General features: G+C 42.0%; 1 protein-coding gene across 1 annotated transcript in view; it reads right to left on the bottom strand.

Moving 5' to 3' along the window:
- Positions 1–19,306, bottom strand: part of SV2C (synaptic vesicle glycoprotein 2C) — a 226,635-nt gene that overhangs the window by 15,765 nt on the left and 191,564 nt on the right. The window contains exons 6-12 of the mRNA XM_008054324.2: positions 19,098–19,187; positions 14,256–14,366; positions 13,727–13,815; positions 9,242–9,406; positions 6,332–6,465; positions 4,068–4,271; positions 3,295–3,454 (exon numbers count right to left, since the gene is read on the bottom strand). Coding sequence (XP_008052515.1) covers positions 3,295–3,454; positions 4,068–4,271; positions 6,332–6,465; positions 9,242–9,406; positions 13,727–13,815; positions 14,256–14,366; positions 19,098–19,187 — 953 coding nt within the window. The remainder of the gene's footprint in view (positions 1–3,294; positions 3,455–4,067; positions 4,272–6,331; positions 6,466–9,241; positions 9,407–13,726; positions 13,816–14,255; positions 14,367–19,097; positions 19,188–19,306) is intronic.

The following is a 19,306-nucleotide window of genomic DNA, read 5'->3' as shown; positions in this document are numbered from 1 at the left end:
TTCCATAAGGGTGTCTCCTGTGTTTTCTAAGATTCTTATAGTTTGAGGTTTTACGTTTAGGTCTTTGATCCTTTAGAGTGCTTTGATCATTTAGAGTGAATTTTTGTGTATGGTGATAGGTAGGGGTCCTATTTCAATCTTCTGCATGTGGTCAGCCAGTTTTCCAAAAACCATTTACTGAATAGGTTTTCCTCTCCCCAGTTGTTGCTGTTGGAGGCTTTGTCAAAGATGAGCTGGTTGAGGAATTGAGGCTTTTCTCCCATAATCTCTATCTGTTCTGTACTCTTACAGTCTATTCTGTAGTCTTCTTTTCTATTCTGTTGTCTTCTATTCTGTACTCTTGTATTTTATTCTGTATTCTTTCTTTCTTTTTTTTTTTTTTGAGTTGAAGTCTCACTCTGTTACCTAGACTGAAGTTGCAGTGGCACAATCACAGCTCACTGCAACCTCAATCTCTTGGGTTCAGGCAATTCTTCTGTCTCAGTCTCCTGAGTAGCTGGGACTACAGGCACATGCTGCTGTGCCTGGCTAGTTTCTATTTTTATTTTTTGTAGAGATGAGGTCTTGCTATATTGTCTAGGTTGGTCTTGAACTCTTGGGCTCAAGCAATCCTCTTGCCTAGGTCTTCTAAAGTACTGGGGTTACAGGCATGAGCCACCGCACCCAGCCTGTATTTTTGTTTTCTATTCTGACATCTTGTATTCTGTTCTGTACTTTAGTGTTCTATCCTGTCTTCTTGTATTCTGATCCATATTCTTGTATTCTCTCCTGTGTTATTGTATTTAATCTGTATTCTTGTATTCTATCTGTATTTTTGTATTCTATTCCATATTCCTGTACTCAATCCTATATTGTATTCTCTCCTATATTCTTGCATTCTATCCTGTCTTATTGTATTCTAACCTGTATTGTTCTATCTATTCTGTATTCTTGTATGCTGTTCTGTCCTCTTGAATTGTATCCTGTATTCTATTCTGAATTTTTATATTCTATTCTATATTCTTGTATTCTATTCTGTCTTATTGTATTCTAAGCTGTATTCTTGTATGCTATTCTGTACTTTTGTATTCCATCCAATATTCTTGTTTTCTTGTCTGTCATCTTGTATTCTATTCTGATTCCAGGGAGAGAAGAGGCTATAGGTTACCTACACACAGAACAACTGTGCTTTTCCTGTAGCGGCTGAGTAAAGATCAGTGGAGACCTCCTAGTACAGCCCAGAGAAACAAGGCACAGGTGGAAAAGAAGGCTGTAGCCCCAGATGTTTTTGTACACTAGCCAATTAGCTAATAGCAGCTCATTCAATATGGCCATGGCAATGCTGCTCTGGAGGACAAGTCATCTTTTGGATCAATGGAGGAAATGACTTCCAGTGAATGATCTGATGTTTGCACAAGTGCTGGAGAATGTATGCCAGCAGCAGTGTGGCTGCAGTGGGAATGCACCTGCAGACCTTCAGGTTACTGCACTGGTGTGTGCACCAGGGCCACATCTTGCATGTGCTACACCCAGTCAGTGTGTAGATGTGACAAGAATACTCCAGCGAGATGTTTTCTGGGACACACAGGACTTCTCTGAGGCTGATGTCACAACCTCCTAACCCCCAGCCTTGTCAAGCCTTCCTTAGGCTGCTGCTGGCCTGTGACACTTCCATCCCACCGTCCCTCTTCCCTCCTTCTCTTGGGCTCGGTCTTGCATTGCAGTTCCCCCAGCCTGCACTTTCTCTCCATGTTCTCCCACACGGGCAGTCCCCTCATACAGTCTGGGCATGTTTAATCCCATCCTGACATCTGCTTCTTGGGGGGTCTGAGCAAACGTAAAAAGCAACTTTTGCTTTTATTTTAGTTGGTATTTAACCTTCCCAACAATAAAAATAAGGCTTCTCACAGGAAGGAGGTTTTTTTTTTGGCCAGGTTTTTGCCATAGAAAACTCATCCTTCCTTTCCTTAAGGCAGAGGGATAAGCAGCTGATGCATCTAAGACAGGATCATACTCTTATAGTGTAAAACAAAGAGGAAGGAGGCCATGACCCAGCCTTCTCTAACATGGAGAGGTTTGTTTTAATGTTAGCAAAAACCACATCTGGGTCCTGTTTGCAGAATGAGAGGCTGAAGAGAGGAAACTCAAGAAAGCTGCAGGGTCTTAATCTGGCTTTTGGCAGGACTCTAGTCCCACAGCCCACGGCATCCACCACAGGACCTTGCCCACAAAAGACAGAGAATTAATACTTGTTGAATGAATGAAGGAGATGCCACACATAGATTGTATGGTTCTTTTCACAGCCTTAGTACTTAATGGGAGGTTCGCTGAGGGTCTGAATTAAAATTGAATAAGCAGACATCAGAGTTCTAGAGTGTCAGGGAGATGAATGGAGCAATACCTGAAGGATTCTGCAAGCTCACTAATAGATGTTCTTAAAGAGGAAATGTAAGTCAGAGTCGGGACACACAAAGAATGTACCCCAGTGGGGCCAATAAGCCAAAGGAATGAACCCAGAGGAGGGATTCAGGATCAGTTGCAAATGGATATCCCAGATGTTTCCTCATTGTTTTAAGAAAAACTCTCCTCCTCAGTTTTGAAGTCCGGATAATACTGACCCCATCCTCTGGCACAGAGGGCTTCCATGGCAACAAATCATAGAGATGTCCATGAAATAAAAGAAGGCAAAGGTCATTTGTCTTAGCTCATGTCAAATGGCAAACAGAGGAATGTCTATTCTTTTAATTTATTCAGCTGCCAAAGCTCTGCCCCCAAGTCCTAACTTCTAGCCCTTTCTCTGATATGAGACACAGAGTCTCTGCGTCTCCATTTTGGAAGGTTTTTCTTAACTAGAAATGTGTTAGATTTTCCTCCTACAAACCAGGAAGGTCAAAAGATACATTCTAGAGACCTTTTTGTGGTTACTTAACGCAGAGCTCATGCGGACACCAGCAAACACAAGGTAATGACCCTCTCAGAACTGATTAACCACGGAGAATATGGGCCCAGATAGGCGATTACATCCTCATCCTCACCACTTCATCACGGCCTCCTCATATTGCTAGCCAGCAAGCTAAGCCATGGACATATATTCCTTCACTGGTGTTTCGTTGTCTTATTAATTCCTGCTAGGGACTATATTCCCCTACCTTTTCTCTTTAAAAGGTACAAGTAGAACCTACAATTCTATAAGCCAGATATTTTTTGGATTTTCACTTTCTTGGGGGAAGCAACAGTTTGGCTTATTTTTACATGGTTTTTCAGTGGTTCCAAGGGACTTGGAATACCTCTCTCTAGAGGCCCATGTTAACATACCTCCGGTCTGTGGGGTATAGCTCCACAGTGACCACGTCGAGAGAGTTCCAGGCCGAGATGGTCAAGCCATTATAGAGACACAGCATGCCTATCATCATGGATTCGCTGGTGCCAAACCAAAGGAAGAAACAGCTGATCCCCGAAAGCACCATGGAGCCACCTGTCAATAATGCAAACAAAAGGCTGGAATGTTTCCAATTATCTTAGTACAACAGGGACCTTTGGATCTTTGCGATCTCTTAGGAAAATGAAATTCTTTTTAAAAAAATTTTTTATGGAGGTGGGGCCTCACTATATTTCCCAGGCTGGTCTCAACCTCCTGGCCTCAAGGGATCTACCTGCCTCACCTCCCAAACTGATGGGATTACAGGCATGAGACACCATGCCCAGTTAGGAAAACTGAATTCTAAGCAGAAGCTGCAGCCTGGACTCCATAAAGCTCAAGCACATGTATATTTACCTGTATGTGAGGCTCACGTCTCTAACTACCTTCTGAATGCTGCAAGTGAGAAATGCACATCATCTACTACTCAGCTACTTAAGTAGAAAAATATGCATTAGTTATACATAATTAGTTTTTCAGTCTAACTCATGGAAAATGCTCAAATGAAATGTAATTAGGGATTCTTTTCACTATAATTTAGTCCCAGTGAAAGGTCTGAGGGATTTCTCCTTGTGGGATGCAAATCTCTAAGGAACACGGATACAGTGGGAGACAGTCTCCCTTGTAATTGCATGGCAGCTCTTGCATTTCACATGAAACGAGCACTTACCCAGCATTGTTAAGCGTCCGATTCTGTCCATCAGGAGAGCAGACACAATGTTCCCTGGCAACACCGCCAATGTCCCCAGGAAGTTGACAAAATAAATCCAGTAGGCACTGTAATCATCATCAAAGGTAATCTGACAGCCTGTCTTGTTGTGAGAAAACGAGCAGTTTTTAAATTCACTGTCAATGAATTTATATGGCTCAAAATCTGCAGAAACAACAACAAAGACAGTTCATCATGCTCTTAACAGGTGTGCACCAGTATAAGAAAGCTGATCAAAAAAGTCAGAAAAGAATTATGGTGTTATAAAATCCCATGGGTTTCCAGGTCTGGCTGGCTTGGCTTTTTGTGTCTTCTCCTGGTCAAAGCATGGGCCTAGTCTGGGTTCTCACCTTACAAAGCAGTTGAATGATGGGGTACCTTTGTTGAATAAGGGAATACATTAAGCTAGAAACCAGTTATCTTCTGATTTCCCATGGTTGGTCATTGCTGATTGTATTACTTGCTTACTCCTTTATGATAGCATTTTGTTCTGGCAATATCATTATAGTACTCATAACTTCTACACTACAGTTATAAAAACCATTTGTTTCAAAATGCACCTGAATCAGTCTTATAACTGCCACTTTATGGAACTCTGAGACACAGAGAAAGAACAGTAATTTCCCTGGACCCTTGAGGCTGAATTTATAATTTAAGGTCTACATGGATGAATCCACTGAGACACAAGATCAGCCTCAACTGAAGGTCACTTGCATTCACTGCTGATTTTTTTCTTGAACTTGGAACTATCCAAGAAGGGATAGTTTTGCAGATGGTGGTGGACTCTACTAAAGGTTGTGAAAATCAAAACTTATCTTCCCTGCTGATCAAGATCTGCCAAAAAACTGGTGTTCTGAGTCTGAATGGGTTAGAACTCATACCACTGTTTACACAACAAAAACCAAAGATACCTGGCCTCATTCTCCTTTGGAGTTGAGCATAGCTGGCTCCTGTCTGAACCGCAAAAGGCAGGGCCTGCAAAGGGGCAGACACCGATCTTCCTGCCAGTGCCAGGCTGCTATGGGGGACCGATTTTATAGGATAGACAGACCAGTGTGTAGGGGAGGGAATGTATGGACTTTGAAATTAGATAAACCTAGGTCCAGACATTTGTCGTGACTAGTTCTATGACTGAAAAAATTACTTAATTTGTCTAAGCCTCAGCTACTGTGAACAATAAATGAGATAATGAAGTCTAATAACCTAGAGAAGAAAGCACATATAGTAGGTACTCTGACAATGTTTGTTTCCCCTCCTTTTTTACCTTGGGGAGTTTTTCAAGTGTTATTATAGGGATTGGGTTAAAAAATTGTATTTGACTGGGCATAGTCACATGTTGGCCACCTCTGTTGACAGTTGAGGCATGCTCACCTAAGCAAGTGCTAGATTTTGAAGCCGGGATTATTACTTGCTTTATAAATTATTGGCCAAAGGATTTTTGTTGTTGCCAACTTTGAACTTTAGCAAGCCCTATTTGCATTAAATCTGACAAAGACAATCAGTACAGGCTTAACTTTGATCCAATCTGGTTTAGGGAACTTGTTCATTTACTCTAACACCTACTTCCCACATAAGCCTCTGCCTATGAAGGGGGACCCCAAAATCTCAGAATTTATTTAAAAAAAATTGTGTATTTATTCTTACATGTTTGAGCTTTAGTCACCTTCAAAGTACTCTCCATTTGATCCCATACACCTACCGAGGCGCTTTTTCTACTGCTCAAAAGTTTTTGAACTCGTCACTTTGGATGCCTTTTAGTGATTCTGCTGTTTTTTGTTTCACCTCTTGCACATCGGCAGAATGTTTTCCTTTGAGGGCTTTTTCATCAAGGGAAACAAAAAAAAAGTTGCTCCGGGTGAGGTGGGGCATGGAGGTCATGTGATTTGGTAAAAAACTGCTGAATATGCAGCACTAGTGTGGGCAGGTATGCTTGTAAATCACATAACGAAATGGGCAAACATGTTGAATGAGTCTCTGAAAAAAATTCACTGAAGTAGAACGCAGCCTCTTACAACGCTAGGTGGTACACTGATGCCGATAGGTTCCTAGAACACTCACCTAGTGGGAAATGGCTGTACTATAAGGGGTATGCCCTCTAAAAAATAATTTTGGCTTTTCTTGTATCCCCCGACCTTATATTCTATCACATGGTCATTACATTTCTGTCAAGAGTTGGGTCCTTTGCAGAGGCCCCCAGTCGAGGCAGTGCTAAATAGCACACCTACCTGTGTTGTCAAAAACAGTATCAATAAACGTGCAGTTCTTGAAGTAGGTGTTGAGTGATGTCACATCCTCAAAGATGCAGGACTTAAAAACTGAGTCTTTAAAAGTTACCGATTTGAACTTGACTCCTAGGAATCTGCCCAACACACACAAAATAATTCATATCAATGTTCTTGTTTCCATCAGAGTTCAAAGCTAAGTCAAACAGGCTTAGAGACATGCTGTCCCACTGTGGACTCTCTTAATTATCAAGGACATAGGTTTCTGGGCATTCTGAGCTTTTTGCTTTTCATTTTTTCCCCTCATTTAGCCTGTCCTTGGCTATTTAATTGCCCACCAATACTATTTTCCATCAGGAGAAGAGGTGATACTCGCAATAACTTCATTTAGCTTTGTGCAATGTTGGCACCTGGTTTTGTGTGCTATACAGTTGAAGGTAGAGAGCTTGGGGGTTACCTGTAGCTATTAATTCTTTGTTTTTTTCAACTCTATCCTTTTGTTTCTTCACATATGCCTGTATTTGAAAATTCTCTATTTGGGTTAATGCCTCTAACTTGAGGATGTTCTCCTACCCAAACTTTTAATAAAATTCTGTTTTCTAAACTGAAAACCCAAGCCTTCTTCATTCTAATGTAAGAACTTTCAACTTTCCTGCAGAGAGTTCTTTTTCGTTTACATAAAGAAGGACTGACTTGGGGGCCAAGAAATTCATAGATCACACTCATTTTCAGGATAATTTTCTTTTTATTACAGCGAACAGATATTCCTTGGACCAAATAGAATTATGAGAGCTCTGCTTATTTTTAGAAACATGGAGAATGAAACCTGCTTAGTTACACTTTTGAGTGTTATATGGGGGAATCGTAGGTAGTGAAGATGACAATATAGTCTCAATCGTCACGATGATCATAACATCTTAGAAGAGTCTACAATTTATACTGTATCAGCCTTGATAAGGATTCCCCAGCAGCATACATAAGCATTTATCAATGTGTCTTGGTACTCTTTTAAGAGACTATGAACAAATTCTTAGCCAGTCACTGAGAGGAAAATGCTTGTTCACCTGGGGAAGAATTATCACGTCAATACTGCTCTGATCAGGGCAGAGAGGAATTGATCCGTCTAGGAGTTTACTAACCACTGAGTACTTTCAAATTTGTTCTCACCTGATTGCATTTGTCAGTTCAAAATGCACTATGGCCTCACAGACCAACCAGCTTAAAAAATAATCTTATTTCAACCTTTACTTCAGGGACCAGAGTGAGACCATCTAGAGGAGGTTACATAATGGCACGTTTTGAGAAAATTATCAATTTTTTGGAAAATTGGAAGGAATTGAACTTGGAAAAGGGAAGGAATTTTACTTTTTGCACAGATACCATACACAGAGTATGCATGGTACCAAGTTCAAAAGACTGAAAATGGAAAAGGCAAGTCTTTCTCCGCCCATTCCTAAGCCATCCAGTTCCTCCTCCCAGAGACAACCACTGGTTTCAGCTCCCTGTATGCTTCCAGGGGCACTCAGTGCTGGCTCCACCTGTATTGTCTTCCCACAGCCCACTTTGAGGTTATTCCATTTCAGTCACCATTTTATGAGGTCAAATAGGGATATTTAAAAAGTATTTTTAAAAAATGAATCAGCTAGTGGTATTTTAAATTTCCCTGATGGCAAAATTTTTTTCTATCATCTTTTAAAGTAAATGTGTTAATGTATAAGTTTTACAAATATTTCAATACTATTACAATTATTAACTACTATGTCGCTAATGGAAAAAAGTTCTAAGTGGTGACTGAACTTTTAGCTTAGAACTTTAACAAATATTACTAAAAATATGACCGTGAAAGTCACAAATGTATCATAGTAGAAAGTTCAGACAGAGGAACAACACTTTTTTCCATAAACAAAGTAAATTTTCACCTTGGAATCACGGGCACTTAATGTCAAGGTTTTTGTGAAACACAAGTGCAGCTTCGAGTTAGTCTTTTCTGTGGGAGAGTGAAGGTGGCCTTGTGAGGTTTGGCTTGTGATTAGGTCCCTCACCGAGGTGCTAATTTGAACGATTATCCCTTAGTTCATCTCTCTCTGTCACACAGATGATAAGTATCCCACAGAATTCTATCTCTCTGAACTGATCTGGGCAACTTTGATTATTTAAGAATCTTACTTTATCACTTTTGAAATTGGGACAATTTCCTAAGAATGATGTAGGTGATCATGAACTCAGACAGGCAACGACTTGCTCAGACAACACACACACACAGATATAAACCAGTACCTTCTCTCTCCCTGTCTTTTTCTGAAAGAATGACCCAGAACTACTTCCCTGAGCAGTTCTTTCTTGTCACCAGGGAGTATTTCAGATCCCATTCTCAAAGAGTTCCTTGCTAATGCAGTCCATCTTTTCAAAGCCCTTAACTCTGGGGAATTACTTCTGTTTTCTGACTGAAACTCTTCCAGATATGATTGAATTCCAATTCTGGGTTCAGCATAGCAGAGGAGGGAGGAATTTTGAAAGTGCTCCCCTTTCTCAGGAAAAGAATACTCATCAAATTATGGTTAAGATTTCTTCTCTGAATTAAATAGCCCTGTAGTCCACCTTATTTTATCACGCTCTTCACTTTTCTCTTCCTTATTTTGGTTGTCCTCCAGCATCTCCCTAAATTTTCTTTTTACACCAGCCAAACCCACCGCTTAATTGAAGCCACTCAACTTCAAAAACAGTTTTAAGCAAAGTAACTGATGGATGTGAAGCTTTTCTTTAAACCACACTTGAAAGAATTCAAATTCACCATGAAAACGACTAAAGTATAAACTTTTTAAAAAGTTATGCATATTTCAGTGCAGTGGACGCTAATAAGAAATAAGTTTTTGTGAACAGGCAACAAATTAAGTGATTTTGAAGTTTCTCGACCTGCCATTGTCGTATTCCATTCCAGTGTGAATCTGATTTTCCATTGTAAAGTTAATACTGAAGTTTGCATATTTATCTCTCTGCACATTTCTAGTTAGCGATGCATATTCATCTGACTGCAGGTGTTTAATGACATCAGGAAACCACACAGATAAGCCATAGTACCTGCAAAGACACAGACATGCCAGTTGTTACAGGTGCTAACACGGCAGAGGCAACAAGCATCACGCTGATGTTTCCAGAGCGTGGGGTTCCTGGAAAAGCATTGGACCTCAGTGACACCATGAATAAACCATCCTACAGTAATCCACATTTTCTTTGGGGATTCCTTTTCTTTTTTTTAATCATAGTCTTCCTCTGTCACCCAGACTGAAATACAGTGGCATGATCACAGCTCACTACAGCCTCGACCTCCTGGGCTCAGGTGACACTTGCATTTCAGTCTCCTGAGTAGCTGGGACTATAGGTACAAGCACCCACATCCACCTTATTTTTTGATTTTTGTGTAGAAGACAAGGTCTCGCCATGTTACCCAGGCTGGTTGTGAACTCCTGGGCTCAAGCAATTCTCTTGCCTTGGTCTCCCAAAGTGCTAGGATTACAGGCATGAGCCACCATACCCAGTTCATCCCACCATTAATCTGCAAAAATCAGGCTAGAGAGATAGCTTGGGGTTAGCTGGAGAATGCCACATGTATAATTCCTGAACTGTTCCTTTAGGAAGAGATGTGCAGAAAACTCCCATCCTGTACCCACTCATGGTGCTATGGTCTGAATGTGTCCCTTCAAATTGATGTGTTGAAAGTTAAACCTCAGTAGTAGAAATGGGGTTTTAGGGGGTGATGAAACCACAAGGGCAGAGCCCTCATGAATGGCGTGAGTGTCCTTATACAAGAGTGACCCTTCTGTCCCATCTGCCACATGAGGACACAATGTTGGTCCTCTCCAAGGACTCAGCAACAAGCAGCCATCTGAAAGCAGAAACTGGGTCATTACCAGACATCAAACCTGCCAGTGGCTTGATCTTGGACTTCCCATCTCCAGGACTGTGAGAAATAAATTTCTATTATTTGTAAGTTGCCAGTCTGTGGCATGTTGTTGTAGCAGTACACGTGGACTAAGGCATCCAGCATCCTGGCTCTAGTGTTTTCTCACCATCCCAGACTGCATTGGAAACCCTCTCTCTCCTAGGCCAGTAGTGCACACTCTGGGATCCCAGGCACTGTGAAAGCCTTCGAGAAAGACCTCTTTCTCTAATGGAGAATCTTTCTTGGCTCCTATACTACCGTGATTCTGCTAACCTGGAGGTAGAGTTCCAGTTCCCAAGCAGCTCAAGGGTATGAAAAGGACATTGAACCTATTCTCTGAAAACTCAAGTTGTGTCCCCTTTCTGCCTCTTGACCTCTAAAGGGGTTATTCTAACAGCTGTGGTGTGCAGTAACCACCAACCACATGTGCCTACCAAACAGATGAGATGTGCTACAAATACAAAATATCACAGGATTTTGAAGACTTATGAAGAATGTAAAATTAGTCATTAATAATTTTTATGGCAGGCATAGTGGCTCACACCTGCAATCCCAGCAATTTGGGAAACTGAGGCAGGAGGACTGCTTGAGTTCAGGAGTTTGAGACCAACTGGGAAAACAGCAAGACCTCATTTCTACAAAAAAAAAAATTAGCTGGGTGTGGTGGCGTGTGCCTTTAGTCCCAGCTATTTGGGAGGTTAGGGTGAAAGGATTACTTGAACCCAAAAGTGGGAGGTTGCAGTGAGTCATAATCATGCCACTGCACTCCAGTCTGGGCAACAGAGTGAGAACTTTACTCAAAAGAAAGAAAGAAAGAAAGAAAATAAAGGAAAAAATTTATTATTTTTTATTGATTATATGTTGAATTGATACTATTTTGAACATGATAAGTTGAAAAATGTGTAGTATTAAAATTAATTTCACCTGTTTCCTTTTACCTTGTGTGTGCCACTACCAGAAAATTTAAAAGCACAACTGTGGCTTACGTTATATTTCTCTTGGTCAGTGCTCCTCTAAAGCAATAGTTCCCAAAGTGGGGTGACTAGCCCAGCAGCATCATCCCCCCCAAACTTGTTTGAAATGCAAACTTGGGTGCCATCAAGACCCAATGAGTCAAAAACACTGGTGGTGGAGTCCTCCGGTGGTTCGTTGGATGCTCGCTCCAGTTAAGGACCACAGATCTAGTTTATGCCAGTGACACTTAGCTGCACCGGGAAAGAAGGGGTTATGAGCACAGCCCTTGCAGGCAAATGCTGGGTTTGAATCTTGATCTTGCCACTTACAGCTACACGAACCTGGGCCAGTAATCTAAGCCTCAGGTGCCCATCTCTGCTGTGAGACTGATGGTGGCATCCATCTTCCTGGGGGTTGCTCACAAGTTATGGGGTACAAAGCAAGTGGCACATAGAGAACACTCAAAAGACAGCCTCATTGTTAGTGTTATCAGGATTCCCGAGGCATCTCTGCCTCAGGAGCCCTTAGGTCTCAGTCCCTCTTCTTCATAGACCACGAATTAATGATTGCGAGGGCTAAGGGGGAAATCACTGAATAAGAGCTGACTTGGGGAGGGGGGAACACCTGCAGCACTGCTCACCAGGCACAGACGTGGGCAGAAACCCTGAGAATGGTAGCAATGAATGAAGCACATATCCTGGAATGGCCCTCATCAACGACGTGGAGGGGTTTTGGCTAACTTCTCATTTATTCAGCAGACATCTACTGAGCACTCACTAGATGCTGGGCACTGCTAGGTTTCCAGGGATACAGCAGTAAGGAAGTCGTAAAACTGAAAATTCGATCAATAACGAGTAAATTAAGCCAAATTAACAAACCAGGTAATGATGATCACTCTTCACACCTGGGCAGTAGGACTTCCCTCTTGGGAGTCTTCTTTGTCCCTAACCCGGTGCTTAAGTGCATGGTAGGCACTTAATATGTGTTACTTTTCAGTCCTCTCTTGCTTCAGAGGTTAATGGATTTTCTGGAATTTGGGTGGAAACAACTTTACGTATTCTAAGTAAACCCTCTTAATTCGGAAATGAGGAATTGAAACTAAGCAATATCCCCAAGTCACACACTCAGGCAACCAAGTCACTCAGCAGAATGAGCTGCTTAGTCTCTTAGACCCCCAGTTTCCTTCTTCACCCATATTTCAGCTCTGGAAAAGAGCAGTTATTGTTAATCACTTGTCTATTTTAATTTAGGGTTGTTAAGAGATGGAACTTGCAGCATAAATGCTCTACCAGGTACCAAGATCCCACTGACCTAGAAGTATAGGGTATTATCTAATTGCTTTTTTCTTTTTCTTTTTCTTTTTTTTTTTTTGAGTTGAGGATTCACTCTGCCACCCAGGCTGGAGTTCAGTGCCACGATCTCAACTCACCCCAGCCTAGACGTCCTGGGCTCAGGTGATCCTTCTGCCTCTGCCTCCCCAGTCATTGGGACTACAAACAATCACCCCACGCCTGGCTAATTTTTTGATGTTTTATAGAGTCAAGGTCTTGCTATGTTACCCAGGCTGGTCTTGAACCCCTGGGCTCAAGCAACCCCCCTGCCTTGGCCTCCCAAAGTGCTGGGATTATAGGCGTGAGCCACCAAGACAGTCCTTATTGCCTTTTTCTAAACAGCAAATTAGGCAACAGTAGAGTTGTACATACACATTTTAAAGTGCCTGTGTCAATGATTAGCAAATAAAATCTGATATTTTCTTCCTACCTTCTCTTTTCCTAGAACACATATATAGAAGCTAGTTATTTGGCATCAACTATTTATTGAGCTCCCAATATGTGTTAGGGACACATACCAGTGAACAAGACGGTTTAAAACTCCTGTCTTCATGGTGCTTCGGAAGGAAGGGCCAGAGCTTCACTCTTTATACAGAACAAAGAAGCCTTTTGTGTACTAGGTGGAAAGAGCGGTGGGTAACAGGGCTGGGAAGGGAGCAGGGTGTGCAGAGGGGCTGCAGTTAAGAAAAAGGAAGGGACTGAGAATGGAGTTTCATTGAAAAGGTGACATCTGAGAGAAGGTGAGGGTAGGAAGGAAGGAGCTGAGTAGAGTCTGGGGGAGGCATTCCAGACAGAGGGCTAGTGCAAAGGCCTGAGATGGAAACGGCTCTGTAAAGTTCAGGGAGGCATGGAAAGGCTGGCATGACCGGGGCTGAGCAGAGAGAGGATGGGATGAGGCGGAGAAGTGGGGAGGCGGAGAAGTTTGCCAGGGCAAATCGTTCAGGGCCTTATCGAACTTTCCAAATATGACTGGTTTTCCCACTCCAGCTTTGTGACAGGAGGAAAAAAATAACCTAGCTTATAAAACCCTTAACTGACAGCAAATCGAAGTTGGAAAAACGTTCTTCCCAGCAGGTTAATAGCATCAAGTGGTATGAGAAAAGAAAGCACGTGGCTGGGAATTATAACTGGACGTTAAACGATTTTCTTGTCAAGAATTTAAACATCACTTACCCAAAGGACAGGGTGAACCAAACGATTGTGAGCTTTATTGTATTTTCCCTGACTGGGTAGTTGAAACATCTCATAAAGGTCAACCAAATCTGTGAAATAATAGAGAGTTAGTTTTCTTATAGGATACTTAGTCCTGCTCCCCCACCCTTTCCACCAAATTATTAGAAAGCCTGGTTTCGCTGGATGAATTAATTTCTATTTAAAATGTAAAACCTAAAGGCTACAGGAAACCAAATGCTGGAATTTTCATTTTTCAGGTTCCTGGAGGCCAACGGATAAAGTAACCTAAGACTTCAAGGAACCTGTCACTGCTAGACTTCTGGCCTAACACCTTCCCTTCCCACAGATGAAATGTGCTGGCTAATTGCTGATCCAAAGGAGGTACAATTACCTGGCCTTGGTCTAGGAGTCAGGTGTCCTGGGCAGCGGAGAAGAGCCTCCCTCATGGGACAGGCCCAGTCAACCCCTCTGCTACCCACCCATAAATGCAAAAAGCTGACATTCAGGTCGGCATGGGCTTGTTGCTTACTCCGTATAGTTCTGTGCGGATCCGAACAAAACACCTCCTGTACCATGTTCCTGTGTCACTCTCAATTTCAATCAGTTCATCTATTTGTTTAGGGGTTTTGATTTTGTTGACCTGTAGAGAGAACAGAGCACAAAGTACTGAGTACTCTTCTCCAAAGCTGCTAAGTTTAGGCTTACAGTTTGCTTTTATGGGGCAAAACCGTACTCTTATAAAAAGTGGGCCATATTTGATGAACAAGTGTCCACACATATCTGAGATCACTGGCCTACGGACTCAGATTCAAACAACACTGAAAGGAACTGGATGAAGAATGAATGAGGGGGAATGCCATGTAAAAGTGGGGGGAAAGCAAGTACTAAGGGAAGAATATGAAAACCAATGCCCTTCTCCGAATCGTTACTACGAAGACACACATTAGCCAATAAGACATCCAGATGGGTCAGCTTTTGGATTAAGAATTATTACTCTTGGACTAAAGTGTGCACATTTTCCTTTGATGCCTACATATTTGATGACTTTGATACCCTAGTTGTGGTTCTAAAGGCTTTCCCACCAAACTTTTGTTGTTAGAGCATCACTATGGCCCTTTCTTCTTCCTCCCACAGCCTAATACAAGGTATCTAGTCCATGAAAATCCTGCTGATTTTTCAACGAAATGATAGAGGTTCAGCGTGAAAAGGGAGGAAAAGTGCTACAAGACAGGAGAAGAAATGGTTGCAACATAGAGAATGAACCCTGAAAATAAAAGAAGAGGAAGAATGGTTCCTTTGTGGACCTGGTCTACCTTCCCCTGTTAGTCAAGACTTACTGTTTTTGATAAAACTGAGAGGATGTGGAAATGTGCACACATTTCTCCTACCAGAAATCTGAACAGATTTTTCTGGAGCTCCTGCCACCAAGGTGGCAGTTATATTGTGAGAATCCAGGTGCCAAGACTGGCTTTTGACAGAAACTACTCCCTATCTTAAATCAGTTTAACATCTTTTAACTGATCTAAGACAGGGAGTAGCCTCTTTCTGGCCATGTAAACAGAGATGTCTTTACTTAACAAAATAATAATTCCAAATACAGTCAGCTCAAAATAACCCATGTAGGGATTATTTTTTAATATCCTGGATTAAAAATACCTTTTTTTAAACATCATAATTCAACATACTACTTTTGGGAGGCTTCCTCTCCTTCACTAATTCATGTTTGTTTGTTCACTCATTCACCGACACCCACCGGGGATGCAAGCATAAAACATCACACCCTCCAAGCAATTATTATACAAACTGAGAAGTTCTCTAGTGGAGGTCTACGTAGGATGGGAGAGAAAGACTTGTTCAGAACATCCCATTTGACCTGGGAGTGAGAGAGGCTTCGGGAACTGCAGAATTTCAGCTGAGATTTATAGAGAAGTATATTATCTGCCACGCATAAGACTGCTTGGCGGACATTCCAAGTGGGAGAAACACCATGTGCAGACACCCAGAGGTATGAGAGAAAATAGTGTCTGGGGAAGCCACAAAGAGTTGGGATTCCTGAAGAACTGTACAAGGTTGGAAGGTAGAAAGTGATGAGGACTGGCCAAATCAGTGGTAGCAAGGACGAAAAGTAGGGAACAATCAAGAGTGATTTAGAAGGAAACTGATGGGAAACTGTAATTTCTTGGATATACTAAGGATAAAGGAAGGACATAAATAGGATGGTTTTCCAGTTTGGCTGGTATTGGTGGTAACTGCTGAAAGAATTTTTTTTTTTTGAGTTGGAGTCTCACTCTGTCACCCAGACTGGAGTGCAGTGGCTGCTCTCGGCCACCGCAGTCTCGACCTGCTGGGCTCCGGCGATCCTTCCGCCTCAGCCTTCCGAGTAGCTGGAATTACAGGCGCGCGCTACCATGCCCGGCTAATTTTTGATTTATTGTGGAGATGAGGTCTATTTAGGACAAGGGTGAGGCCTGGGGACTCCTAAAGTTATAAGATCAGTTGCATGCTCACAGTCACTGCAGCCTTGACCTGATCTGCTCAGGTGATCCTTCCACCTCAGCCTTCCAAGTAGCTAGAACTACAGGTGTGTGTCACCATGCTTGGCTGATTTTATTTATTGTAGAGACGAGGTCTTGCCAAGTTGCCCAGGTTGGTTTCGAACCCCTGGACTCAGGCAATCCTCTTAAGGCCATGCCTGGCCTTAAGATACAGTTTTTGAAGGGTCTACAGGATCTAGTAGGATGTCCACAAAGGCCTTCAACATGCATGTCTAGAACTCAGGAGATTTGTTCCTTAGGAGACAGAAGTAAGAAGTAGCTGAGATGAGCTAAGAAGCGTATACAGGGTCAAAAAAGAAGTTAGCTGACAGTGGAACCCTGGAACCCAACAATATTGAAGGGGAGGACATACTAAGAAGAGCTTCCAAAGAAGACCTTAGGAGGATGCGCACAACTTTGTTGTGTTACAGACACAACAAGGAAGAAGACAGACTTGTCATGGCAGAACCATGTGATGATTCTGAAAGTCCCACATAAATGACTTCGAGACTATCCATTCTTTTGGAGTGCTTCACCTTATTCTCCTCTGACCTTTATATGATAACTTAACTTGGATGGCCAGGAATGGACTTGGTACCTCGACCTTTCCAGAAGAAAGGTAGGTAAGCAGGACAAGGAGATATCTTCTCAGAAGGTGTAAATAAAGGGTTTATCATCATCTGGCTGAGAAGGGTTAAGTGACACTGTGTATCTAGATGATGTCTCAAGATTCTGCGAACCTTATGGCCCTTTAATTTAAAAATTGTACATCTACTCAAAAGAAGGAACCATTCAAAGGCTTTTCAGCCCTTAATCGAGGACATTCATCACTGATCTTCATTCCTCCCTTACACTGAAGAGAAAATTTTGCTAATTAAGAATCTGTAATAATTTGGATAGAGGTCAGACCGAAGTCTACCTTTACATTATGAAAAGTCCATTTCCTAAATAAAAATGAAATAAATAGAGAAGATGGCAGGGGACTATTTAGTTAGAAGTGATTTCACATGTTTGAAGAACTGTAATTGGTGTTATTTATAAGTCACTGAGGGTCTTAGGTTCCTTCTTATGTTACTTACCGTATGTTCCCAAAATCTATTTTATTTATTTTTTTGAGGGGTTGGCATGATCATGGCTCACCACAGCTTTGACCTCCTGATCTCAGACAATCGTTTCTGCCTTAGCCTCCTGAGTAGCTGGGACTACAGGCATACACCACCACACCCGACTAATTTTTTTTTTTGTAGAAACAAGGTCCTGCTATGTTTCTCAGGCTAGTCTTGAACTCCTGGGCTCAAGTGATCTTCCTGTTTCGGCCTCACATAATGCTGGGATTATAGGTGTGAGCCATCATGCCCGACCCTAAACCTATTTTAGATAAAACATTGCTATTCTAATTGTATGACTGCACGTATCAAAAGATTTAAGATCTTTTTTCCTTCCAAAACATTTCATGCATCCAATTTAAGTTAATTTAGGCTGGCTTTCCCATTGAGGACCAACTTTGTAACTAGAGGATGGAAGAATGTTCCACACAGAGGAAAGAGCAGCACCACGGCATTGCAGCAGATTGGGGACAAGGGAAGTCTGAGGAGCTGAAGGGTGAGTGTTGCTGCAGAGGGAGGACTTAGAGAGCAGGCAGGGACCAGAATGGCAGGGCTTTGGTGTCTAGAGTGAGGAATTTCATCTTTATTCTGAGAGCCATGGAAACCACTAGAATGTGAAATGGGAGTGAGTGTTATGTATGTGTGGCCCGTGTGCATGCACGGTTAATACTATGAGAGATATTTTGGAAGTAACTCTCTGATTCACGTTTACCTTGTGTTTATGTCAAGTTACATCAAGTTGAAGCCACACACGTGGCTTTCTCTAGCTTTCCACATAACTACCTTTTTTTTTTTAACCGGCCCTGATTAATTATTGACCTAAGAAACAGCCATGTGGAAAATATCTGCCTTTAGGTGAAAGTGCTACTGAAGACAATGTCATTATGCTGTTCAATATCCCTTATAAGAAGGCCTGTGAGTGAACTTTCATGAATTACAACTAGCAAAAGCTGTCCTTTCCTAAAAAACACATACACTGCTATTTATTGTATATGAAAAACAACATAATCCATTAAACTGATATTTTGCCTTGGTTGTCAGGAAACCCAGAGATTAGTTTTATGCTCGGTTATGCTGCTTTCATAATCAGCATAACTGTTTTCGCACTTATTACTGGCATTAAAAAAAAATTCAGTAAATAATTTTACAATTTTATTAAGCATCTCAAGGTCTATTAAGGTCTCAGATTTGTGAAGATTAATTTGTCACATCTTAGAGAATATGCCATGGGGCTGCTGGGAGTGCATGCCTTTGGAGGGACTGGTTGTCACTTGAAAATGTCTGAGCTGGCCGAGCAGAGAAGACGGCCCCACAAAGGAGAATTGAGAAGAATCGGTGGTGGTCCCTCCAGTCAGGGGCCTCCAGTGCTGAGCCAGGGAGTCAGAGAATAAGTCTGAGATGAACATGTAGTCTTTCTACCTTAACCCCATTTCTTGAGGGTTGGTGTTGTCATATATCCAGCCAGAGTCCTGGAATACTAGATAGGCATAGACAGGGGTCAGCAACATGTGAGTCCAAAATGGCACTCTGCAAATAAAGTTTTATTGAAATACAGTCACACCCATTTGTTTACATGTTGTCTATGGTTGCTTCTGCCCTACGATGGCAGAGCTGAGTAGTTATGACAGAGTAGTATATGGCCTGCAAAATCTGAACTAGTTACAATCTTGCCCTTGACTGAAAACATGTCCTGAGCTCTGGCATCAAGGATTCTCAGAGAAGCAAACTCACCGTGAAGACCTTCTCAGGCTGACCCCGTGCTCTCATGTTGGTGTCATGAATTAACTTCAGAATCATCCAAGCTTCATCATGCTTTCCAATCTAAGAAATCAGAGTAGACAGTGAAGTGCTGGAGTGACACACTTACTACCACTTGCTTTTCCAATAACCATCTCGTGATGTCAGATCAAGTGGGGTGTAATTGTGCAAACGTATCCAGG

The sequence above is a fragment of the Carlito syrichta genome, unplaced genomic scaffold, assembly GCF_000164805.1.
Source record: "Carlito syrichta isolate Samal-C Ts95f unplaced genomic scaffold, Tarsius_syrichta-2.0.1 Scaffold289542, whole genome shotgun sequence".
In the NCBI taxonomy this organism is placed as follows: domain Eukaryota; kingdom Metazoa; phylum Chordata; class Mammalia; order Primates; family Tarsiidae; genus Carlito; species Carlito syrichta.
The sequence above is the reverse complement of the archived record's forward strand: the minus strand, read 5'-3'. Positions and strand labels throughout refer to the sequence as shown.